Source organism: Manis pentadactyla, chromosome 14 (genome assembly GCF_030020395.1).
Source record: "Manis pentadactyla isolate mManPen7 chromosome 14, mManPen7.hap1, whole genome shotgun sequence".
NCBI lineage: Eukaryota > Metazoa > Chordata > Mammalia > Pholidota > Manidae > Manis > Manis pentadactyla.
The window spans coordinates 66,373,443-66,399,646 of record NC_080032.1 but is presented as its reverse complement, the minus strand read 5'-3'; the positions used below and the strand labels follow the sequence as shown (position 1 = coordinate 66,399,646).

Sequence of the window (26,204 nt, the reverse complement as noted above, 5' to 3'; positions counted from 1 at the left end):
TACAAAAATAGATTGTAACATCCCAACCTCCCTTGGGGGAAATAGGAAAATGAATTGCTATCAATAAAATATGTTTATATTGTTCAAGGTAGAACTAAATAAGAGTGTTCACCAAATAAAGGTCATTTCCTTAGGCAATAAGATGAATGACTTACCATTATATTCTAGATGTTACATGAACTATGAAACAAATACATATCACATGAGTTGTTATATCCAAATGCACTATCACTTTCTTTATAAACAAATATAAGCAAACATTAAGCTTTTGCACAGTGGTGATATTGTCTTCAAACTTATTTTGTTTAAAATCCTGTGATAAATTTCATTAAAGAACCGTACAGGTAGGAGAAAAGTTGGGAGAATATGTAATGCTATGTAGACCACCAAGGAGGGATTTGGGATATGTCTTTACATTAATAGCTCTTAAAAAAAAAAAAGAAAATTAGAACATTGATTAATTTCACCAAGTCATGTAATTTATTTTGTTTTCCCTAAAATATTTAAAGTACCAGTTAATAACCAGAGCCAGTGTGGCCTCAGTGTATTATTTTTCAAGCATTTAGAAAATTTGAGAAAGTAGGTGAAAAAATAGTGATGGTTGTGGAAATAATCTGGAATTGATTTTTTTATACAGGAGGTAGTTAATATATTACAAAAACAAATGGTTAGCAGTTTGCTTTCACTGCCTATCAGGTAAGATAAAAACCAGTGATTCTGGAACAAGAACAGAGTTCAAGGAATCAGGGCTCAGACTCCCATTCTTTCCTGTTCCTCTCCACACCATGAGGGGAAATCAACTACCCAATCCTGTCTTGATTCTACTTTTCCTGCTCCTTCTCAGAGATGCTTCAGCTACTTCAAAACCGTAAGCAGCATTTCCAGAACACTCTATTGTCCTCCTCTTTCCCATTGTGTTTTCTGCTTCTTGATGTCTGTCTTTTTATTTTTATTTTTTGATTTCCTAAGAAATTATCTGTTGTCAAAAGGGTTGGAAGGGTTGTTAACTTGTTATTGCTCATGTAGAAAGAAGTATATTCCAATTCTAGAAAGCTAAGAGATATAGGGCAGTAATAGTTATGAAACATTCACCAAATGAGATACAACATTCATTAAGAGCGAGCATGACATTCCTACCAAAACAAAAAGCTAAATTCTTGGGCTCATGGAAAGGGCAGCGTGTCTTGTCCATCGTGAAATGACAGTGTCTCTGTTTTCCCCAAGCCAGGGATCACCAAGATGGATGTATGCCCTTTAGACAAGTCAAGATTTGTGTATCAGTTCACGCAAACCTTTAGGGCCTGGCATGAGATCTTGGGAGTATACAGATTAACAAACTATGGACTATGCCCTCAATACACAGTATTGTGGAATACAGAGCCAAAGCAGAAGCAGGCAATGCAGGATCCTGTGAGAACACAAACAAAGATCCTCGGGCCGTCTCAGGGAAGGGAATCAGAGTTTCTTGGTCCACTTCTAAAGGGGCACCTGAGAGAGAGCTGCTTTGGAGATGAGTCTTATGATGCAAATAGAAGTTTTCCAGATAGATGAGGACAAAGAGATATGGGTAAGCAGAGTATTTCCAAGTGCAGCATGTTTGGGTGATGATAAATGATGGGCAAAGAGTGACAGGAGAGTGACATTTCCTTGTAGTTTGTATGGTGATATGACAGCCTAGCTTGTCTTGTCTTGTCTAATATCACCAAAGGAAGAAAAGAGCTAAAGCTGCTTCTGCAACAGTAGTGGAAAGCAATTCAGCTCCTTCCTATGTATTACATGTATGTTGTTTGTGTTTCCTGGAATAAAGAAGTTTGTGATATCATCCATATAAAACCCAACACCACCTGCGGACAGGTTTTTAACACTTTCATGATGATTAATTAATTAATCACATTTTGTTGCTGCTAAAAAATGTTTCTCAGCTTTATTGACATATATCTCACAAAATTATATGATATCTAAAGTGCAATGTCATGATTTGGTATACATATATATTGTGAAAGGATTCTCCTTGAGTTAACATATTCATCTCTCACATATTTACTCTTATTGTGTGTGTGAGAACATCTAAATTCCACTCTTTTAGCAAATTTCAGTTATATAATACAGTGTTAACAAGTATAGTCACCGCATTATACATTAGATCTTTGGACTTCATTCATCTTATAACTGAAAGTTTGTACCCTTTTACCAACTTCTCCCTATTTCCCGCTGCCGCCATCCCTCTCTCTCTCTAAGCCCATAGCAACCACTTTTCATTCTGTTTCTATGAATTTGACCTTCTCTTTCTTTATTTTTTTAGATTCCAAATACAAGTGATACCATGCAATATTACCTTTCTCTGGTTTATTTCACTTAGCATAAGCCTTCAAGGTCCATCCATGCTGTTGCAAATGGCAGGAGTTCCTTTTTTTAATTTAGGAATGAGAATAATATCCCATTACTTATAATCACATTTTCTTGACCCACTTCTAAATTTGAAAGTTATTTCTACCCAAAGTACATAATCCCTCATAGATTGCTTATCCATAGCATATCAATAGTTTTTCAAATATTATGAGGGTAAATAGTTCCACAACATAAGAGAAGCATGCGAACATTTGTCAGGGATTTCTGAGTTTCTAAATTTTTTCAGATTGGCCTTTGAGGAATACACTTCTCTAAACCCCTGCTGAAATCCGACGCTGTTTTATGTTTGGCAACTAGAGCAAAGATTACCTAGCAAACAGTCCCAATAATGGTGTCTTTGCGGCCCCTGTGTGGTTGATCTGGACCTGTCTTCTCCCTCCCCACAGGCAGTACGTGGTGCTGGTCCCGTCACAGCTATACGCGGGGGTTCCTGAGAAGGCCTGTGTCATGCTTAACCACCTGAACGAGACAGTGACGCTGACCCTCATTCTGGAGCACAACATGCAGATCAGGGCTCTTCTCTCAGACCTGGTGGCAAAGAACTCCTTCTACTGCAGTCCTTTCACTGTTAGCATCTTTCCCTGGGACAAGGGAGATAGCTGGAGAAACAGTGTATCAGTTGATGCCTTGCATTCTGACCCCCAACAACAAAAAGAGCATAATAAAGGAAAAATGAATAGTGCAGAGCAAATTGCAGATTACAGTCTAAAAATGAAAGTTATACTGTCATAATATTTCATCATCATAAGTATAATAATATAATATTCATAATAGTCATCATAATTGTGCAATATACAAAAGGTAACAGTAGTTATAGGAAAGATTTTGTTTTTCCTAAAGTAAACTTCTGGGGTAAATAGTGTTCATGCTATTATGGATATAAACACTGAGATTCATAAATTTAAGTCAGTTATCTAAGACCTCACAGATAGTTGATGATTAATGTATTGTCCTTGTAACCTTTCATTACTTGAGGTATTAAATATTTAGTCACTCATACTGGCTTACTGCCAATAATAACATATACTGTTGATGTTGACCATTGAAAAATAACATTGAATAATTATTTTAATACCACCATATTGCTGTGAAAATGAGAACATGTCATTTCCTCCACTGTCATAGCTGGTGGAAGAATTGGTTCATTTTATTGCCATAACGTTTTCCATTTAACTACATGGATGAATTGTTACTGTCATGTTACACAGTCATAAAAATCTATAAAACAGGGGACATAATCCTTAACCTTATCCTTTACTAATTTTCTGACACTAACCAGAGAAATGAGAAAAATCATAAAGGCTGAGACATTCTGGGCAGATTCTCAGTTCATTTCCCTTTTACAGATTTCAGAGATGCCAACTTACTCCACGTTCCTTACCGTTGAGGTGGAAGGGCCAACCCACCGTTTCGTAAAGAGGAAGCCAGTGTACATAAGAAAAGCAGAGAGCCTAGTCTTTGCTCAGACAGACAAACCAATCTACAAACCAGGACAAAAAGGTATAAGAGCCAAATGAACAAGGACAACTTTAAGGGGTGGGTGTGGGGTTTTCTCTACTACTTTATTCTGCAGTCATGGAAATCCTGGCATATTGTTGTGTGTTATTACCCTGCAATCCCCACTGAAGAGTTTCATGGGGAAAATCTCTATGTTGCAGTGAGAATCCGCATTGTCTCTGTGGATGTCAATTTTCGCCCTTTGAATGAAACCGTAAGTCTCCTAACAATGGGTGAGGTTGGGAGAAGAGACAAAAATTTAAAGCCTGCTTTTTGGAGAACCTGAAACTCATATGAGATACTTAAATCTGCCACAAAAAGATCTCATCAGAGTACCACTGCAGGAGAAAAAAGGGAATTCAGTTCATCAACTACATTCTTAAAATAAATCAAGTATTCAGTTTGAAGTTATCCTCTTAAAGATCCCAAGTATTTTTATGGAACAAAAGAAAATAAGTGCGTTTGGTTTCTCTCCTAGAGAAATGGAGCATTTCTTGGATAAATATCATCTGCAAAATAAACTTACTATGTGGACTTTTTTTTACCTGAGTATAGGTTTCCTCAATTCTACGTAATTTCATAAAAGGAAAGGCATGACTTAAGAGATGTTCGTCCCTTAAAGCCTGCTTTTACATATGCAGTGTTGTGAACCAGACTGGGGTTCATTTCCTCATTTAGACAAGAAATATACTGAGTCATTTCCTCTGATACAGATACTCTATTAATGCTGACGTCATGTTTTTCTTTAACCAAGCACTTTCTCACACTCATACCATTTCTTTCTTTTCAGTTCCCGGTGGTTTACATTGAGGTAGGTAATATATCATGTATCTCAATTGGAATGAGGACCTGCCACAGGCTATATTAAATTGCCTCTATGCTTCCTCCCTCTCCACTGGCTTTTCACCAAAACTAAACAAACACGGTTCTCCATATCTATCTTAAATCCTTTGGAGAGTGGGTTTTTTCAGTCCAGAATTCCTAGAAAACTTTGCTAATACCTTTGGTGCCAATTTACCAACCATCTGTTACCCAACTTCCAATTTACCCTCCCTGAAAAGCTGTCCCTTTACTCAGAAGTATACGTTTCCGTTGTGTTTATGAACTCATAATGTTTTCCCCTACAGAATCCCAAGAGGAACCGAATTTTCCAATGGCAAAATCTCCAGTTGCAAGGGGGACTCAGCCAGCTCTATTTCCCACTCTCAGTGGAGCCCACTCTGGGTCCCTACAAGGTCATACTGGAGAAGGAATCGGGGAAAAAAATTGAGCACTCCTTTGAGGTGAATGAATATGGTAAGAATTCTGCACGTGTCCAAGACATTTATGACAGTACAGTACTTAAGATTGGATAGTTTCTACACATAGATAGAGCAAAAATCTAGCACATAAGAGCTGACAAATTGACAAGCTTTTATATTTGCCTCAATATTTGCTAAGCACTTTTCATGTACTCTCTCATTTAATCCTCACAACAGCCCTCTGAGGCAGATTTTATGTTACCTATATTTTACAAATGAGCATATCAATACTAGAAAAGTTAGTAATTTACCAAAATCACAGAGCCAATAAGAGGCAACAAAGATTTTATAGATCCATTTGACCCTATTCAAGCATAAATTGTTAACCAACACATTGTATTATTTATACACATCTGTTGATTTATATCTTACCACTGAGGGATCTCCTGAGATTATCTCCTGGCTGTCTAGAACCTACAAATACACTATTCTGATCACAGTAATCAGACATTGAAGCCATCTTGTTAATTATCAGTAATGTGGATTTTCAATTTTTAATTAAATTTTTAATTCCCACTGTAAATTAAATATATTATGCCATGAATGAGGAGACCTATCACAACAACATGATTCCCCAAACTGACCAGAACTGCAATGAGAATTATAAAAGTTGGCTTTATTATGGGAATAGTTAACCTTATGCAGCTGTGGGAGAGGCTGGAAAAGCACGGGTCCACCAGGAATTGGTGGATCAGAATAAATCACTAACCAGTTCTCGTGAAGCATTGTTGAGAATGGATAAAACAGAAATCTCAAGGGCACCTGTAGCTGCCGGAGTGGACAATGAAGAGAAACTAATAGAAAAGTCTGTGGAAGGCTGTTACCTCTTCATAGCTACCATTGCAGTACTTCTGTAACAAAGTATATCTGGTGGTCAGGTAGAGCCTCTGTGAATCAGCGGGCCAAGTGCTGGAAAAAGAGCTGGGCGCACAGAAGGAAAGAATCAGGGCAAACTGGAACCTGCTGGCCCCTCCGCACCTGTTACCACATCTAACCGTACTGACCCTCTGAAATTGATGGTGCTGCTCTCCTTTCACCTTTGAAATCTTGAACAAATCCAGAGGAGGAGATTCCAGGGCACGTAGCAGCAGCTTAACCAAGTTAACATGTTACCAACTGCCCACAGGTTCTGCAGCAGCCCATCGCTCGGAGTGGCCTTGCTGTTCGCCATTGTAACTGAAATCATTTCATGCGATCCTATGCTGTTATGATTCTGTAACAGAATCATTACTAATATTTGCAGAATCTCCTACCCACTCTCACCTCTTTTTCTCTTTTATGCACAACAGTTTTACCCAAATTCGAAGTCCAAGTGAAGATGCCCAAGACCATTGGTTTTCTAGACGAGGAATTTGTGGTCTCCGTCTGTGGCCTGTGAGTTACATTTTTGCATCTCATTTCTATTTCCCTATTCTATTTGTAAATAAATGTTGGTGGACTTGGAAGTATCTTAATTAGAGAAGGAATGACTATCTCTCCAACTTGCCTAAGCCCTGATTTGGAGCAGGGGTGGCAGTATATGACCCTATTGCCACCACTGATAAAATCACTTACTGAACACTTAAAATGTGCCAGTGTTTTAAGTGCCTTGCACTTATTCACATATTTATTCCTATACTAACCCTATGAAATAGTTATCCTCATTTTAAAAATGTGAAAACTATAACACATAAAGCATAGAAACTTGTCCAAGTTCCTGCAGGTGGTAAATGACAGACTGGAATTTAAATTCAACAGCCTGGCTCCAGGCCCTGAACTCTTCACCACTATTCTTTATTGTCACTGCAATTAAAAAAAAAGAACTAGCTTCATGAAAGCATTGATACATCCCAGGCACTGGACTAAACTCAACACAGGACATTCAACTTTGGAGCTCATGCTCATAATTTCTGTGTTATGTGTCCTATTATCCCTGTCTTTTAATTGCTCTCGATTTCTTAAACTATGGAAAATTAGAAAGAAGCTAGGCAGAACTCTCTTAAATGCTGGATTATATAATAGAGAATTAAAAACATATGTCGTAATTATTCCTTCCCTGATTGTTCTTTAGTTCAGTAAATTACCCTCCACCTGCACTGAGGAGACTTTACCTCCTGCTTTTGAAAATAGCATCCTTCCATCCTTCTTTCCAGCTTTGCTACTTTGAAGTTTTCCATCAGAGGGAAAGCCATTTCATTCAGGTCTAAAGATACAATTCAACAAAGTGATTGAAATGTAGTAAATAATTTATTAGTTTATCAGCACTTAGAGAAATATGGAGGAAAAAAACTACCAGAAGGTGAAGATTGGGGCCCCTGAAACCTCATTTGCCTCACAGCTTGAGTTAAAGCAGTAGGTTTCAAGCTTCAGTGCGTACCAGGATCTGTGGAGCTGCTTAGTCAAAATGTAGTCTCCTCTGCCCTACTTCTAGAGATTTTAATCATAAATCTGACAAAAGATTCAAGACTCTGAATCTCGGTACATACCTCAGGGAATTTCAATGTAGGTGATCTATAAAGCATACTTTGAGAAACTTTATAGACTAAGTTCAAATTTGTATGTCTGAGTCCATTCATGCTGCTGTGACAAAATAAAGTACCACTGGGTGGCTTATAAACAATAGAAATTTATTGCTCACAGTTCTAGAGGCTGGGAAATCCAAGGTCAAGGTGCCAGCATGGTCACATTCGGTGAAGGTTGTCTTTCTGTTCATAGCTGGTGCCTTCTCTCCATATTCTCATACGGCTGGAGGGGCAAGGGAGCTCTCTGGAGCCTGTTTTATAAAGGGACTAATCCCATTCATGAAGGATCCACCCTCATGTTTGAAACACCTCCCAAGCTCCTGACCCCCAATACTATAGTCATTGGGGGTTAGGGTTTCAATATATGAATTCTGGGGGGATGCAAACAATCAGACCATAGTACATGGTATCCTTCCATCAGATTTGGCAGAACCAGACTAAGTCTTTATGATACTGCTCATTTATATTTTTGTTTGACAGCTAGTGCCTTTCCATTTAACTTCTCATTTATCTTCCTAAAATACATATGAATTAGGGAGGGCTTAAACATACACTCTTTACATAACCTTAATTTTTCCCATTGAACAACTTAGGAGGTGTTGTCAAAGTCAGAATCATAACCTAGATATTCTGAAGGAAAGAAGGAAATAAAACAGTCCTATAGTAAGACCTCATCTGAAAAGAAGGAAAGTTCTGAGGAAAATTATATTGTTAATTTTCATTTGGACGTGTTTCAAAAAGATTCAGTGAGTATTTTCTCTTAGAGTTAGAGATGTATGCCCACTTAGATAATTAAGGCAAAGATTCAGAGTAAATGCTTCTAAAGTACAAATGTTCTGAAAGGAAATATAATTGCTAGAGATGCAGAAGCTGGGTATATGTAGGCATTTAAATCTCGTGAAAAAAAATCTGAGTTATTTATATTAAATATCTTCTTATGTGACTGATTTACTGTTATAGATACACCTACGGGAAGCCTGTCTCTGGTCTGGTGACAATTAATGTATGCAGAAAATATTCACAATACCGTTCCATCTGCCATGGAAAATATTCGCAAAGTATTTGTGAAGAATTCAGTCAACAGGTATATGGAAACCACTTTCCCCAGGACACTGACACCAGATCTTGTTTTCTCATGGATTATAACACAGTCTAGTGTACAATACCAGGTTGTACTGTGAATACAGTACAATTGAGTTGTATTGAGAATACAATAGGGAGTAGTGTCTAAAATAGTCACCTAAGAAAACTGTGGAGTAAATGAAACATTATAAGATTACCTGGTAATGTGAGGACCCCACCTGAGGGTGGGGCTTCGGGATTTACAGTGGTTGGCCAGTTTTGTAATTTCCTTCTACAGCAATTACCATTCCAGTGACAAGGGCATGCAAGAATGTGGAAGTATCCAAAGTTGGCTTTTATTAAACAGATAACAGAAGAAGAAGGTGCCAGATGCTAAGGATTTGGCTAGTGGGAGAATCAGATAACATGCTATGAAATCTAAACCTCACTTGGAAGAATATGGAATGGTATAAATTTGAGGAGAGGGAGATCTAGAGGGACAATAAACTCATGTCTTGATTACATCACAGGAGACATATAATAAAAATAAGGAAGCAAAATAGGTTGTATTAGAAAATGAAATGGGCAAAGTACTGATTTCAGAGAAAGAGTATGTAAAAGCCCAGGCTGTGGCAATCACTAAAAATTTATTAATGTTAAGGGGGCATGGAAGAGAAAATGAATGAAGCTGCAGAGAGCAAATAAATGAAAGGCTAGGGTGGGTGGTGAATATGGTGATGACTATCAAGAGAAACACTGATAAGCAAGATAAACATGAAAGAAATCTAGCAGCCACATCATTAATAACTCAGGAACACTAGGATGCATTTTTATCCTCAGGTAAATTAAAGACAATTGGATTTTATTGTGCAATAAATATCTTTTTGTAAATAAGTACAAAAATGAAAACAAATCTCTATTAAAATATAGATCCCAATATTTAGTTTGGAAATCTGATTACTATGATGATTCTAGTCAATGAATGTGTATGTTTCAATTAATGTCCTAGACACTGAGAAAATGCAGTTTACAAAATACAATCCTTAGTAGATATTTAGGTAAAGGTGGTTACAGAGGCTTCTTGGAAGATGTTCTGCCTGAGTTAAGTTTAGAAGAGTAGGAACTGTTAGCCAAAATAAGAATGAGAGAAAGAATGTTATCATTTGAGGAACATATTTAAAAAAATAGCATTACAAAATGCTGTCTGTCGCACACTTGGAAACTGTAGGAAGTTTAATATGGCAGAAATGGTATAGGTTTCAGAAGAGTGGGGGAAGGAAAAGGTTGGCCAGAGTAACTCAACGATTAATGAAGAACATTTATGTCACTTTGAGACTTGGGAAAAAATAAGCACCTAAAAGATGATCAGAACATTTGTAAAATTTCTTTCCATGGCCAACAAAACTTTTCACAGGTTGATAGCTGACTTTCTTCATAACAATCAGAGGACCAAGAATACTTTCCTTTCTCTTCAGGCAGATAATGAAGGCTGTTTCACAAAACTCATAAATGCTAAAATATTTCAACTGAGACAAAAAGGACATGACATGACAATACAAGTGGAAGCCAAGATCAGAGAGGAGGGAACAGGTTTGTATTGTTTTAAAATATTTATTAATTAATTTGTTAAGCATTTATCAAACTTCCATTCCATATAAAACACATTCGATAGTTTCTGGGGACTATGAAATGACATGGTCCCTACCCTTAAGGAATTAGAAATCTAATAAGAAATTATATATATATTTATGTATATATGTATGTATGTACATATATATATAACCATAATAAAATTTCCACAAGAAATTTAAAGCCTAAGGGCCAAACAAGTATGAAGAGAGATAATTAATTCTAATACAGAACCAAATAAAGCTTTGTAAAGTAGCATTTGAGCTACATTGTATAGAATGGATATTATGAAAGATAGTGATGGGCTGAGGAAACATAAGAAGAAAATGTGTTCAGTTCCAGAAGAATCTGAAAATGTAGGCTGGTGTTAAGGAGTGTACAGAAGTAAATCATATACTAAAGTGGTTATACTTTATTATGAAAAGCATTGGATATCTTCAGATGTATGTGAGGAGAGTGAGCTAAATAAATTAATATTTTAAAAAGATCATTCTAGTAGATATGTAGAGGACAGGCTAGATGAAAAAGGATAAACATGTTACAATGTGATATATCAGAATGTTATTCATAAATGACCCTAAGATTACAAATTTGGGACCTAGAAAATGGAAATACCATTAACCAAAAAAGGAGTAGATGAGAAAGAACTATGGTGATAAGAATGTGTCAAAAATAATTAAGTATAATTTGGAGCATCAAAAAGGAAGGATTCATTCAGTGGATAATAAAAAAAAAATCCAGAACAAAATTAGGGCCAGAAATGTAAATCCAGAACCATTTCCCATTGTGACCATATCTTCATAAGAATAAATGGGTGGATCTATACTGTTGGAACTCAACCAAGAATTAGGAGAAGTGCAAATTGTAGCGCTCCAAAAGCTTACAACTACAGACTATTTACTGTTAAAAGAACATAAGGGATGTGAACATTCCCCAGGAATGGGTTGTTTTAATTTGTCTGATTTCTCTCAGACTGTTCAAGTTCAGTTGGACAATATCCACCATATCATAGATAAGTTTTCACAAATGCCTAAGGTGCCTAACTGGTTTTCTTGGTTTCACTGGAGATGGCTGGTAATTACAGATATGCTTTGGTTATGTAACTATACTCCTATTATGTTAATGTGTGTACGCAATTTAAGTAGTAGCTTAAAACCTATACATGCTGAAGTTACTCTACAAGAAGATATGTCAAAGAAATAATCAATCTTCACATGTTTTCTTCCGCCTGCTACTTCTATAGCTTTTCTTCTTCCTTCCTAATTACAACCCTTAAATAGAATTCGTGCCTCATATCAAATTTACCGAGTATCATTATTCTTCCAAGTGGTAAAGATACCTCAAGACAAATGTTGGGCATAGAAGCTACAGGGCATAAATATGCAAAGAAATAAAAAGCTAACGATTTCAAACAATAAGGCTTCTCTCTCACTTACCAACTTAACATTTCCCTGTATGGCCCCGGAAGATGACTGGTTAGCCAGAGACGGGTAAGATTCCTCAAGGGAGGAACAACCTAAGACAGGCACAGTCGCAGGGGGGTCATCAGGTGAGAAATTGGGGATCAACAGAGGTGAGGCTTAGAACCTCACCCCCCCCCCGTTCTGAGAGAAAGCTTCTGCATACATGGATATTTTATTGCCCTTGTCTAGCTTGGATTAACACACAGTCTACAGGCACACACCTGATCATCTACATTTGCTCCCTTACAACACTAAACTATGTTTTCTACCTTTATCTTGAATCTACCTACCACTTCAGCATTTTATTAAAAAGAATAATAATAAAGAGAGAAATGTGGTATCCACATATAAATCAAGTATAAAAATCAAATGAGTATTCATATTTGAACTGACTGTTTAGAGTTCATAATGCATGAGCAAAACCGAAAGTTTCTGTGATGACTGCCCTTGTACTGTTCACTATGTAACTTATTCACTATGTAAGAATTTGTTCTCCATGTAAGAACTTGTTTGTTATGCCTCAGAAGATTGGAGACTGACGAAAATTAGGCTTGGGGTGGATTAATGATTGTGCATTGAGCATTGACTCCCCTATACAGAATTTTATTGTCGTTAACAACCATTTGATCAATAAATATGAGAGATGCCCTCACAAAAAAAAAAAAAGTACACACTTCCAATGGTAAAATAAATAAGTAACCGGGATGTAATGTATAGCATAAGGAATATAGTCAAGATATTGTAACAGCTTGGTATGGTGATAGCTGCTACCTAGAATTGTCATGTATATAAATGTTGAATCACTAAAAAAAAAAAAAAAAAAAAAAAAAGAATAAATGGGATTGTTCTGGAATTGAGCTCATTTAGCATTGCTACATTCAGGATAGAGACAGGCAAAAAGGAGCCCAAGGACAGAAATGCAACATTTAGGATATGGTATCAAGTAAGTCAGCATAAGAAAACTAGATGTCATCAAGATGGGGGAAAATTAAAAGAACAGTTTGTTAGAAGCCCCTTGGGAGGATGGGACTTATGGATGAAGTACTTCTGAGAGTTCATTTGTTGAAGTCTGAGATGAGAATACTACATTGGAGCAAACAAGAGATCTGTTGTACTTGGATAGCATGGTGCTTTAGATGATAAAATACAGATTACGCTTCATTGAATGAAAAGCACCACTTTGGCTACACTTTGGATAGGCCAGGCAGTCAAAAGAAGGATCTTGTCTGGGGAAGTAGTGTGTGGTAGAAATGTCAGCACATTTTTAGGTGCGCATGAAGACTCTCACTGTGAGCAGAAAGGTGGAGTCGGGGGACGGTGGTGGGAGAGATACAAAAATAGACGGAGCAAGATTGCAGTGGACATGACTTAAGAGCATGGGCGGCTTCTCATGAAACCAGCAAAATTGGGGGAATATAGATACCAATAATTTTTTATATGAAGGTGAAGCAAATGTTAAATTGCTTGTATTTTCTAAGTGTGAGAAATGCTGGAAAAAAGTTGTAAAAGAGAATATGGGTGGTATTTTGTTATGGAATGAAGCTGGGATGGAGGTAGGAGGTGAGAGTTGAATACACAAGGCAGTTTAGCTTCATTTCTTTCTTTTTCAGAATTGGAATTAACTGGGCATGGATCAAGTGAAATAACAAATACTTTAAGCAAATTGACATTTACAAAAGTGGATTCAAACTATAGACCTGGGCTCCCTTTCTTTGGGCAGGTAAAATATCTTTTCAATACAATTATAATTGGGGGGACGTGGCTTCTAAGAAAATGAATTTTTATATCACAAAATCAAATTTTATTATAAAAATGAATATGTAAAGTGGGAAAAGACATAACACCAAATTACAAACTTAAAAGGCAAATACCATCACAAAATCCAGAAAAAAAAAGCATGCTTTTATGAATTAATAAGACATTTTTCCTGTGTAGTTTGGCTGCCTACTCTGATTGCCTTTTTATAAGCAGTGCTTTGTTACCAGAGATGGGTTCTTGGTTTCATCATGAGAAAGAATTCAAGAAGGGACACACAAAAAAGCCAGTGAGCATTGAGTTTATTTGGAAAGTAAGAGTTCAGAGAAAGACACAAGTACCTGCCCAAGAGTTGGACACAGGCAGACCCAGGGGAAGTTGCACAGAGGCAGCAATAGGGAGCCTTCTTTATATAAAGTGAGATGAATATTCACTAAGTGGGATTAGGTGTCAAAAGGTACAGCTGTGATTTTCTTTGGAGTTTAGGCTTGCTCCACCCGCACATGGGTCATGGTCGGGGGAGGGCGGAGGGAGGATTGGCTGTATTTGGTTTTCACGGGAACGATCACGGCAGTCTCCAGAAAAGGGGTCAGAACTGCAATGTCAAAGTCATGGTAATGAGAATGAGCTTTGGGGTGAAGTTTGAATTAACCTTTCCTCCATCTTGAAACTAGCCATTTTTGGCTGGTCAGTTACCCACATTCTCATTCCCCAAATCCCACGAGAACAGCTCAGTTTAACTACAGGTGTAGAATGCAATCAAGTATCTAGTTGAATGTAAACACTGGCGAAGTCCCCAACCCCTTTCCCTGCTCATGTCTGGCTAGCAACCTACTATAGCACTTTTATAACATGATTTTCCATAGAATAAAAACATACTCTCATCTAGATGATTGAATTTTTTTTAATTAGATAATTTTTAAGGTTTTTTTTTCAGGTTCAGAGTCCGTACTGGTAACAATATTGGTAAATTTTAAGGACTGATAATCCAATTTAGTAAGCAATCAATTTTCTTTCATATAAAAGATGTAAGATTTCTAGGCATTTTTTAGTTTTCTTTTGTAGAAACTAATCTTTGAGTGGACAGTGTATAGGCAATTTCCTCATTTTAGTGACATCTTATGAATTTTATATTTTCTTCATTTATTCCAATATTTCATATCAAGTTGGAAATAAATTAAGAAATGGGTAGATGTGATTAGGCAATGCCAGTTCAGGTCAAGAGAAGGGCAAGAGAAAACCTGGAGAACATGAAGTCTTGAAGGATATGATTTGCCCAGAAATATAACAGATGGGAGAACGGCCGAGGCTCTAAGTGTGAAACTGCTTTTCGAGAGCAAAGAACTGGGAGGTAGCCTGGCTGGGACCGAATGCCTGCTGCGTGGCTGGATTGACAAGACGGTGAAGCGACCAACTGGATGGACCAGAACAGATCCTGAAGGCCCTTTTAGGATATGCTCAGAATTTTGGATGGAGAAGTGACTGAAGGCTTTAATAAGAGAAACATGATTGCTTTATCTCAGGCTGTATAGAGACGGTTGGAGGCAGAATTGAAGCTGCAATAGGGTGGACTACATAAATTAAATAGAAAGATGGGAAACCAAATGGGAAAAAATAGTGTGGTTTTAAGTGGAATGGTAGAGTAGACTTGGAGAGAAGTAAGTAAGAATTAAATGATTTCAGTAGGGGACAAGATAGCACTTGGCAATGGGTTATAGGAGAAAATGATTTTTTAAAAAAAGGGCCTCCAGCATTCATGCATACACCATCAAAGGGATAGAACTGCATATGAGACAGAGAATACCAGGGATGAGGAAAATTTGGGAAAGTTACATCATGAGTGCACTTTTGAATATTCTGAATTGATGCTCATGAAACAGCTAAATCAAAAACATCAAAAAGAAAAAAATAGTTCAGAGACCAGAAAACACATTTTCACATTCTAAGATTTTCTGTAGATGACCATGGCCCAAGGTCAAGAGGTGGAAGATGTTATTGCTCTATATTACCTGAAACCAGGTATCATGGTCACCTTCCTAGGTGCTTCTAGTTGATGAGAAGGACCAGCCCATCCCCAATAAAACCGTACATGTCACTGCGGATGTCGCTGCACACCGTTCCAGCTTTACCACTAATGAGCGTGGCATGGCGGACATTTCCATTGACACCACCGGCTTCACGGCTCCTTTCATCACAGTTACAGTAAGTGGAAAGGGCGTGAAATTACACAGCACAACTTGAGGATATACGGGATGCATGTGAACTCCAGGGATCAAAGAAAAGATGATAAAGAGTAAAATAAACAGAGTCGGCAAGGTAGATACCTAAATTATAAGAAGCAACAAATTCTGTGCTAGAAAACGTTTACTTGAGATACAACTCTGTCTACAGCATGATCCTATTTCAGGAGATATTTATTACATCACCCTGTAGTCCCTTGAAAAATTCAATTTTTTCAATTAGATTACAAATTAGATTTTGCTTGGTGTCTTTGGATTTTTGTTGTTTGTTGTTGAAAATTTGGTTTGTGCTGAATATTCAAATATCCCTTATGCAATTTACAACCAAGGGTATTTAAAAAAGTAATTGGTCTTCATTGTGAATGAGTAATGTCTACTAAATCAGTATAGCATAACCTTAAATAAACATAAAGGAAAGACGTTCATAGTTATGCTTTATTTGAGAAGTTTATAGTGGAACCAAGTAAACATGGGTTATATAAGATCTTCAGTAAATGACCAAGAATGACAAATATATTTCTTAACATATATTAGTAACAACCTTTTTAAGACTTTTATTCCTTCCACTAGGTCACTTACAAACAGACTACCCTGTGTTTTGATAACTGGTGGCTTGAAGAAATTCATTTACAAGCAGAGCAGAGTGTAAGGCATATTTCCTCCCCAAGCAAGAGTTATGTTCACCTTGAACCTGTTGCTGGTACCCTGGCCTGTGGGCAAACCCAGGAGATCTGGGCACACTACATCCTGAATGGACAGATTCTGAATGATGAAAAAGAGTTGATCTTCTATTATTTGGTAAGAATAAAAGCCACTGTAATTCTTTCTAATTGGGTAAACCCCAAGATTGGGTTCCTAAATAATGCTTTTTATAAGATACCAATATTTTTTTCATTCATTCTTATGCTTGAAGAGATGTTGCTTCCTAACAAATTATTAATGCTTTGGTTTCTCATTTATGCTCTGGTTTTAACTGAAACTTTTAAGTTTTTTTCTGAGCTGTAATGGAAAGTTGTTGAATGGGAGAGAAAAAAGTCTAGGACAAATGTTTTGTGAGTCAAAGAGAATGTTTTTCTTAAAACAGTAGGTAACTGTGCAAAGGATAAGACTGAAGACTTTATTCAACTGTCAAATCACTATGTTGTATATGTGAAACCTACCTAATATTGGGTATCAACCACACTTACCTAAATAAGTCATTTTAAGAAAAATACCTGTGTAGAGAACTTTGTATAGGAACATTAATAATAATTAATATCTTTTTAGTTCTATGAAAAAGTAAAAAAATTGACAATGAGGTAGAATCTTAACTTTATTGCTTCCTAGTTATGTGACCTGGGATAATTTACCTAATCTCATCCGTAAAGAGAAATGTCAGTCATTTCACCTGACTGCTGGTGATGGCATTTATGCCTTCTTCATGGAGTTATTGTGCGAATTAAATAAAATCTTAGCACTACATTTTTTAGTTCAGTGCCTGACACATAGTGAGTTTCAATACATGTGTTTTTTTTAATAGAGACAATAGAGAAAACTTGCATATATTTTATATCTGCCTTCACTATATATTGCTTTGCATATAGTATATGTTTAAAATATTTGTTTAAAAAAATCTAAATTTTAAATATTAATATTTGAGATAAATAAATATTAAGTAAAATACTAAACCATAGTAAAATTATATCTTTGTTATTTAAAGTATGTAACTATACATATAGGAAACTATTGGAAGAGAAATTTAGTGATCAAAAGTAACTTATGGGTTGAAGTAGCAAGATTATTATTTATTTATAAATTATAAATATGTTTAAGTATGTTTAATATATACCTTTTAAAATGATAATGAATGTATTTCCTCTGTCTTTAGATCAAAGCACGGGAAACCATCTCCCAGTCTGGAATCCATGTGTTGTCCATTCAACAAGGAGATGGTAAGTACTTGCAGGATTTCCTATTTTTTCTCTCCTATTTTCAAATCTTGGACATTTTAGCAAGATGGACTTATTTTTACACTAGAGGAAATGGTCATCAATCTTTTTCCATCAGCCAAAGATGAGGAAGCAGATACAAAAGGAAGGCAAACTTGGTTCATTTTATTCCATTTAATGTTTTTTCTTCTTTTTATAGCATTTCTGTATTTCAAATTTTGTTGCTAAAGTGAAATAAATTCATTTACCAACTGAATGTTTTTAACATGCAAAAAGTAATTTTAAAATGCAAAAAATCACCAAGTAAGAAAAACTTTACCACATATGTTTTTGTTGTTTTTTTTTCCTGTGGTAATAGATGACCACACCATTTCTGGCTTAAAATGTATTACCTTACAGTCTCACTGAGCTAATACCAAGGTGTCTGCAGGACTACATTCTTTCTCGAGCTCTAGGAGACTCGGTTCTGGCCTCTTCTAGCTTCCAAGGAACTCCTGCATTCCATGGTTCATGGCCCCTCCTCCTGTCTTCAATGCCAGCTGCCCATCACCTTCAAATCTCTCTCTTACATTCTTGCCTCTCTCTTTTAAAAGATTACTGGGATTACATTGGCTTATTTGGATAACCCAGGATAATCTTCCCATCTCAAGGACCTTGATTTAATCACAGGCTCCTTTTGTTATATAAAATTAACATATACACAAGTTTTTGGAATTATGACATGGATATCTCTGGGGAGACATTATTCTGCTTACCACAAGCTTCCCTTGGCCCCAAAGGTTCTCATTCATCCCACATGCAAAATGCATGCACTCCTTCACCACATCCTTAAGAATCTCAATCCATTGCAGCATTAACTCAAGTCCAAAATTTCACAGAAGTCTCATCAGTTCAAAAGTCCCAAATATCAGCATCTCAATTATCTAAAGTAGGTGTTGGTGAGGCCTTGGGCATAATCCACTTAACAAAAAGGGTCAGCAGTTCCAAAGAATTTTGAAATCTGCTGGGCAAACATTAGGTTTCAAGACCTGGTAATTGCACTGTGGTTCATGTCTCACCCTCTAGACTCAGGCCTCCACTCTCAGATCATCCTTTCTTCCGTGAATGAGAGCATATGTGTGCAGCTAAGTAGCTTTATCTGCTTCCTTCCTACCTGTAGAATTCAGTGAGTGTAATACTCTTCTTTTGTTTCTTCTTTCGACTATGGGTAATTCATTAATGTGTCATTTAGTTTCTAAATATTAGGATATTTTTCAGAAATTGTTTGTATTGATTTCTAATACAATGTCATTGTGATTATATGATTCTAATTTTTAAAAATTTGTTCAGACATGTTTTATGGTCCAAAATATGGTCTATCTTGAAAAAATGTTAGAATTTATATTCTTCTGCTGTTAAGTGGAATTCTCTCCAACTGTTCAGTTGGTTCATAGCACTTCTATACCTTAGATCACACTTTCCACCTGGATTGCCTTGAATCATAAATACTGACTTCTGTTAGCTCAGGAAGAATAAGTAACCTTTCAAGAAAAGAGTCTATTAAAAAAGTACACCTTGCCTGTTTATTTGTTCCAAGTCCCCAAGCTAAATCTCATAAATAGATTCCTTTTTTTCCTGTTCATTTAAATACTGTATAGACTGTCATTTTACAAAAGCAGTTTTTATTAACAAAGCGTATTTAGAAAGATCAGAAAGCTTGTTCACACAAGGTGAGTTCATAGAGCCAGGAAAAAAGGAAGAATATGTGTTATGAAGACTAGAATGTTTATGTCTTTTATCTTTGAAACCCTGTTTGTTATTTTAGTACCTGGCACACAGAGGGTATACAATAAATACTTTTAAATTAAGTCATAAACAAAGGATAGGATATCTCTTTTTTTATAATTTGTGATTGTGAAACTTTAAAAAAGTTTCTCTGTCAGAAATACATTAGAGAAGAATATCTCTTTGTGTCTAGATATATCTCTGTAATAGGAGTTTGGGATAAAATCATCAATAAAACATGATCTAGGGTCTCAAGGTGCCCTCAAGATGTTACTCTTTTTAAGTGCTCTTCTGCTGTCCTGTTTGAACAAGTTCCATTCTTTCTTAAAAATCTGAATGAAGAACTTAGAGATTATTAGTCCAGTTTCTTTATTTTGTAAGTAGGAAAACTAGTAGCCAGAACAATGTCTCAACTTGCTTGAGATAAACTAGTGAGCCAAGAAGCATCCCCTCTCAGTTCTATTTGTCTAATTGCCCTTTATCTCTTTTTATGTAAATAGTTCAACACAACATGAAGCAAACATGAATATCCATGAAGAAAAAAATATATCATTTAGAACTTTCCAAATGAAGTGGTTTTGATTAGTCAATGAATTCAGTTATTTACAACCTTTATTTTATTAAATACTCATATAAAACTTGATTAAACATACCATTACAATTAACCATGAATTTTAGATTGTGCTCAAAATCTTAATTTGTTATTCTTTGAATTTTAAATTAACCTCCTACTAAATTTCTTCTAACTCCACATCCAGATGCAAACTTCCTTCTTTCTAGTCTTTTTGATTTTCAGTCCACATGAGGCTATCAAGGCTGTGATAAAGATGCACTATTCTGGAACCCTGCTTACTGTAGTTTCTCCTTAGGTCTATAAAATCTCTTACATACATAAAATTTCTCTTACGAAATGCTTTCTTATTGCTTAAAAAATTTAATTCATTCACTCAAATATAGGACATTCACACTCAATCTCCATTTAATCATTGAATTTTTATGGGATTGAACATTATACTGATTTTTCTAGAGCAGCTAAGTTTGTTCCTAATAGCATATTAAAAACCAAACTGCCTGTGCTTCAGAAGATCAGAGACTGTTGAGAATTAGGCTTGGGATGGATTAATGATTGTGCATTGAGTCCCCTGTACAGAATTTTATTGTTGTTAACTGTTAACAACCATTTGATCAATAAATATGAGAGATGCCCTCTCAAAAAAACAAAACAAAACAAAACAAAACTGCCTTGTAAAGCAATTTCTTCATAATTAGTTCATGTAATAGAGTTTAAATCCTATATGGATCGAGCACCTGAAGAGGTAGAGTGGGGAGAAAGGAAATGTCTCTCTCATTAAGAAAAAATATACTTCATTTTGTTTGATAACTATGCAAATGGTTGTTTTTCCATTTGTCTATGACCTCCAGAAAACTCAGTACGAAATTTAAATACTCTAGTGTATAACCATTTTGTACAGTTTCTTAATAAAATTAATTCCTGTGTTTAACCCTGCTCCAGAAATCTACCCCTGTATCATTTCAGTATTTTAATTTCCAGTTTATTTAAAGTGTGCTGTTTTTGTGTATTTTTACCGCAAGCTGACCTCAATCTTCCACAGACACAGGAAATCTATACTTTTAAAAGGATTTTATGGTGTAAAGATCAAACCTAGAACATTCATTAGAAAATTAAGTGGGTACCTTATGTAAACCTATATAATTTACACAGAAAGCTGCCACTAAGATAAATACATGAAATTCATTTATAAAAATCAAAGGTGCACCTTGATTTGTATGTGATTATTTGAACTTGTATCTCTACTTTATTGAAAATGGTCTGAAGCGCCTGTGTTGTATTCTTTGAATTGCCCTCTTGGATCTGATAAGAATTGCACTGATTTTGGTCATAGAGATAAAGATGTGTACAAGTTCTTCTCTCTTGACTCCTTTCTTAATCTTTTTTAAAATTTGAAACTAGCAAATGCACTAAATGTTTTCTTCTACTGAAGGAGAGGAAAGGAACAGTTTAACCTACATCTTTAAGGAAAAAATATCATTAGATCAGCTTATATTTATTGAACATACCACATGCACAATGATATAAATGAAAGGCTTTGTTGCTTCATATGCTCTGCATGGAAGTAAGTTAAATAATTGAGAACCTCTTCTTCACCAAATTGAGAACTCTTCCCTCCTCCTAATCTATTATCTTGAACTTCCTTTATTTTCCAGTGAGAGGGGTGTTTTCCTTCTCCTTCCAAGTGGACTCAGATATTGCTCCTACTGCCCAGTTGCTTGTTTATACTATTTTACCTAATGGAGAAATTGTTGCAGATACTGAGAGACTCAAGATTGAAAATTGTTTTGCCAATAAGGTAGGTGTTTGGTGTAAGCCCAGTCCTTTTACTCTCTCTTTTGAAGTGTGGAAAATAAGGAGATTATGTATATTTTAAAAACTTGCCATATAGTGGCGTGCTCTTAGAACTTTCCTTCAAAGGACCTCTAGAGGGAGAGTGACTCCATGCCCTGGGAGGGCTGGTGGACTAGTCCAAAGCAAAAGGCTATAAGCACAATTTGTTGTTAAGTTTCTTGTTTTACCTTAAAATTCATGTGAAATTCAAAATCTTTTCCATTATAAATAAGTGACAGTTTTAATTTTGAAATATTCTTTTCCCAAAACTTTGGATTAGAAATGATGTTTCACAAGGATATGTCAATTTTGTCCCATCACACTTTCCTGTCACACCTCTGGTACTACTGCAGAAACTTACTGTGAATTTAATTCAGTCTGGTAATACAGAACAAGAGTATATGTATCCCATTTTGGAAACACAGTCTGGACATTCTAATAAAGACAATAACATAAAAGTGTAGTGTAGTTGCAAATGGGGTCTTCTTATATTTCCAAAGAATACATAGCTGTAATGAGAAGTCTACTGAGATGTAAATAAGCTATATTCCAACAGAATTTGATGCTATAATCTTAATGTTAAAATCAGAATCTACCAACTTCAGATATCTTTTAAAAAATATACCTAGAAGGACTCTTCAACATGAATTCTTTGGAGAGTAAAATGATACACATTTATAGTAAAGGAACATTTCTGCAATGAGAACAACATTTAGATTATACTTCTTTTTACTATATAATGATCTAAGAAAAATGCATGGGGGATTCTGATATATATTTTCAATTCCATCTTACTAAAGAATGTTATTAAACCCAGACAGACGTCCAAGAGCATTATTTCTGTTCTGTTTGGCTGTTCTCACAGGAACCTAGAAGAGATTTCTACATCAGGCGTCTATGCCTTTATTGCTAATCAGGGGTAGCTAGTCATTTGTTAAACTTCATAATGACCATGGTAAACTACAGCTTCCAGCACACTTTACTCATTCTAGCAGTGGTCTCTCTGGTGCAGAACATGACAAGTCCTACATAACATCATCAGCTCCCACACAGAGGCAGAAGTCCATGGACATGGTATTCAATCACTTCATGTCAAATGCATTTTAAATTATCATTGATCAAGGATGAAAATAAGCTGTGACAACATAAGGATAAAGATGGAGAGTTATGTAATATGTACAAAAAAGTTGACTACTTTTATTTACCACAAAAAGTTAGAAAAGAGAGCTATCAAAGTGAAAAAATAAGTTAGACATCCTGGCAGAATGGAGGGAAAAAGATAAAGCGGAGGCTGAGAATGTGAGGCAAGATGTGAAGACAGTTGGAGATGTGTATTCCTTCAAACCAAAATACTGTAAATATTTTTTCAGTCGTGGTTGGGATACAGAAAAACTGTTTTCTACCCAAAACCTATATACCTCCTTCTTAACTTTTAACAGATTTAGCATACACACTAAATATTATGTAACAGTTTAAGTTGCCTGTCATTCTTAACTGGATAGAATTATTGGTTAAGGACAACATTGATTAACACAGATAGATACAGACTCTGAGATTTCTTTTTTGGTTCTCCTATCAGTAAAACATCTTTATTTCCTAACATATCCACTTCTTGGTTAATAGCATTTTCAGTTGATTATAACCCCAAATAACTCACTTATTCATCTGATGTGGACATTCACAATTCTGATGCACTTAAATTTTCAAAAACCGAACACAAACCTGTTAAAAATGGAGTGCTCCATAAACAGTGTTTTCATAATATATTGAACGATTGATCAGACTATACCTGCATCTTGAGGATAAATCAATAAATTATTTATTTTTCATATATGTGTATAGTGAGATTGTAGTACTCAGAACATGTGCTGCCATGTCCCCTTCACAGGTCAATCTGAGCTTCTCATTAGCCCAGAGCCTGCCAGCTTCGAACATGAACCTTAAGGTCACAGCCACTCCGCACTCCCTCTGTGCTCTCCGGGCGGTGGACCAGAGTGTACTGCTGATGAAGCCTGAGGCCGAGCTCTCACCTCAATCAGTGAGTCCCTTTTAGGCCTGGATATCCAAAAATGCACCCATGATAAGTCCAGCTCTGGAAGTTGGAAGATATAGCTGCAAAGGACAAGGTTTTCAGAGTGTCAGGCATAATGTAGTAAGTTATATATGCATTGGAATTCAATTCAGCTCCACAAAAGACATTGCACAAAGGGCTTTACATATATTATCTCATTTCATTCTCTGTTACAATACATTCTTAGGAGGGAGCCGTCTTGCTCACCACTGCATTCCCTATTCCTAGCACAGGCACCTTATGTCTAAAAGATGCTCAACAACATTTTTAATGAATAATCATTCCTTAAGGTGGCTTTTTTTACCTTATTTTTATGAGCAAGGAAAATACAGCTAGGATAGATTAAGGAGCTATAGAAAGGGTTTGCCAAGAATGTATTTTAAAGGTGCAATTTGAATCAAATTTCATTCAATGCCACTTCTAATGTACCATATTTCAAAGCAGTAGGTGAAATGCCAGATTTTAAAGCTTTCCCTAAAATCCAGGCACTTATGCATTGGTTTTAAGTACAGACAAAAGAGAATTTCCATGCAAACTTGTCTTTTAAGAATATCTCTCATAATGAAGCACTTCCAAAAAGCCCTTATCATCTATGGGCCTCATAATCCACTTACCTATTTAAGAAACATTCTCTGCAGTTTGACCTTCGGATGGATCCTGCTCTGGGAGAAGGTGTAATAGTGAACAATCAGACATGGTCTTTGACCAGTTTAGACTTAGAGTTTTGTGAGGTGTTAAAACAAAGAACAAGCAACAAAAACATATAAACATATAATGGTTCCAAATTTTGATAAGTATAGTAAAAGGAATAAACAAGATATTGAAATAATTTAAAAAAAAACATTTGAACAACTTTTGATATAGTGAGTAGGGGTGTCTTCTTAGATTGACAGGGGAAGGCAGACAAAGAATGAAACAACAGGCCCGAAGGTCTTGAGGTCAGAATAAGTCTAGAATGTTCTGAAAGGGAAAGGTAATGGCCTAACATGTACTGATGAGAGAAGAGGATGTAGAGGCTGTCAGTGGAATGGGCAGGAAGGAAGAGCATGATGAACTGTGTTAGCCTGGAAGTAGAGTTTAAGTTGATGTAAATGCAATGACAAATCACAGAAGCGGTTTAAAAAGAAGGGTGACAATTTAGATATTTTATTAAGAAGATCCTGTCTGCTGCCAGGAGTATGACAGCGAGCAAGAAAGAATGCTAACAGGTAGGAGGGTATTGTAGTAGTTTAGATAAGAGATGACCAGAACAAGATTAGAAGGTCTGCATAGAGTCCAGTGTGTTTAATGCCTGAGCAAATGACTGGCCAGGTAGGTGCCCTTACACTAGACTCTGGGCAAAACTGAACTGGAATTGATTTCTTTCTAAGTTGCCCCTATACTAGTTTTTTCTCAAGCTATACGTGGTCCTAAAAGTGTAGACTAAAAACAAAATTGGTAATAACTTAATCATATAAAACAGGAAAAGGAAAATAATCAAATATTTACAGAAGTTATTTCTGGGTGATGAGTTTGTCAGTGGTTTTTATTCTCTCATGACACTCCTGTGTACTGTCTGTAATTTTTGCTTCCTCTCAAAAGTAGGCATTAGGGCTGGAAGACAGAAGACTTGGGTTTTATTCCTACTCAAGCAAAATGGGCTCTGAGAATTTGATCAATTAATTTTATTTCTATTAGTTTCTTTTGTACAACATGAGAATTAAACAAGACTGGACCTATAATATCTCCCTATGATTCCCTGTGTTGCTTTTATAATGCTGACATGGGAGGGGTGAAAATCTTTTAAATCCCAGATTGAACATCATCACACTTAAAATTAAAAAAAATTTTTTTTCCTTTGTTATCTCAATTTTGCAGGTTTATAATTTGCTATCAGTAGAGAGTGTCTTTAGTGGTAGATACAGAGGTTCCATGAATAAAGATGGTAAAAAATGCATCAATGCAGAAGATATAACTTACAACGGAATCATTTACACACCAAAGCAGATCCTGGATGATGAAGATGTTTACAGTATCTTTGAGGTAATTCACCTTCCTGAAAACACAACCAAAACTGACTTCTTCCTGGATAATGAAGATGTTTATAGTATCTTTGAGGTAACTCACCTTCCTGGAAACACAACCAAAATTGACTTCTAAGTCTTTGTTAAAATAGAGAAGAGTTTCTAAGCTCTAGAATA

At 35.9% G+C, this 26,204-nt stretch overlaps 1 protein-coding gene across 2 annotated transcripts in view; it reads left to right on the top strand.

Moving 5' to 3' along the window:
• The first annotated feature begins 715 nt into the window (after nucleotides 1-715).
• The window catches only part of LOC118924791 (pregnancy zone protein-like), a 41,110-nt gene continuing 15,621 nt past the window's right edge, over nucleotides 716-26,204 (top strand). Inside the window, exons 1-16 of one of the 2 annotated variants that reach the window (XM_036909901.2) lie at nucleotides 716-868; nucleotides 2,796-2,976; nucleotides 3,756-3,909; nucleotides 4,068-4,120; nucleotides 4,697-4,717; nucleotides 5,034-5,202; nucleotides 6,497-6,581; nucleotides 8,669-8,792; nucleotides 10,246-10,360; nucleotides 13,473-13,582; nucleotides 15,658-15,819; nucleotides 16,428-16,655; nucleotides 17,725-17,788; nucleotides 21,776-21,918; nucleotides 23,842-23,991; nucleotides 25,882-26,046. In XM_036909901.2, coding sequence (XP_036765796.2) covers nucleotides 786-868; nucleotides 2,796-2,976; nucleotides 3,756-3,909; nucleotides 4,068-4,120; nucleotides 4,697-4,717; nucleotides 5,034-5,202; nucleotides 6,497-6,581; nucleotides 8,669-8,792; nucleotides 10,246-10,360; nucleotides 13,473-13,582; nucleotides 15,658-15,819; nucleotides 16,428-16,655; nucleotides 17,725-17,788; nucleotides 21,776-21,918; nucleotides 23,842-23,991; nucleotides 25,882-26,046 — 2,007 coding nt within the window. In that variant the 5' untranslated portion in view covers nucleotides 716-785. Of the gene's footprint in view, nucleotides 869-2,795; nucleotides 2,977-3,755; nucleotides 3,910-4,067; nucleotides 4,121-4,696; nucleotides 4,718-5,033; nucleotides 5,203-6,496; nucleotides 6,582-8,668; nucleotides 8,793-10,245; nucleotides 10,361-13,472; nucleotides 13,583-15,657; nucleotides 15,820-16,427; nucleotides 16,656-17,724; nucleotides 17,789-21,775; nucleotides 21,919-23,841; nucleotides 23,992-25,881; nucleotides 26,122-26,204 lie in introns of both variants that reach the window. The other variant, XM_036909900.2, reaches the window with a different exon arrangement.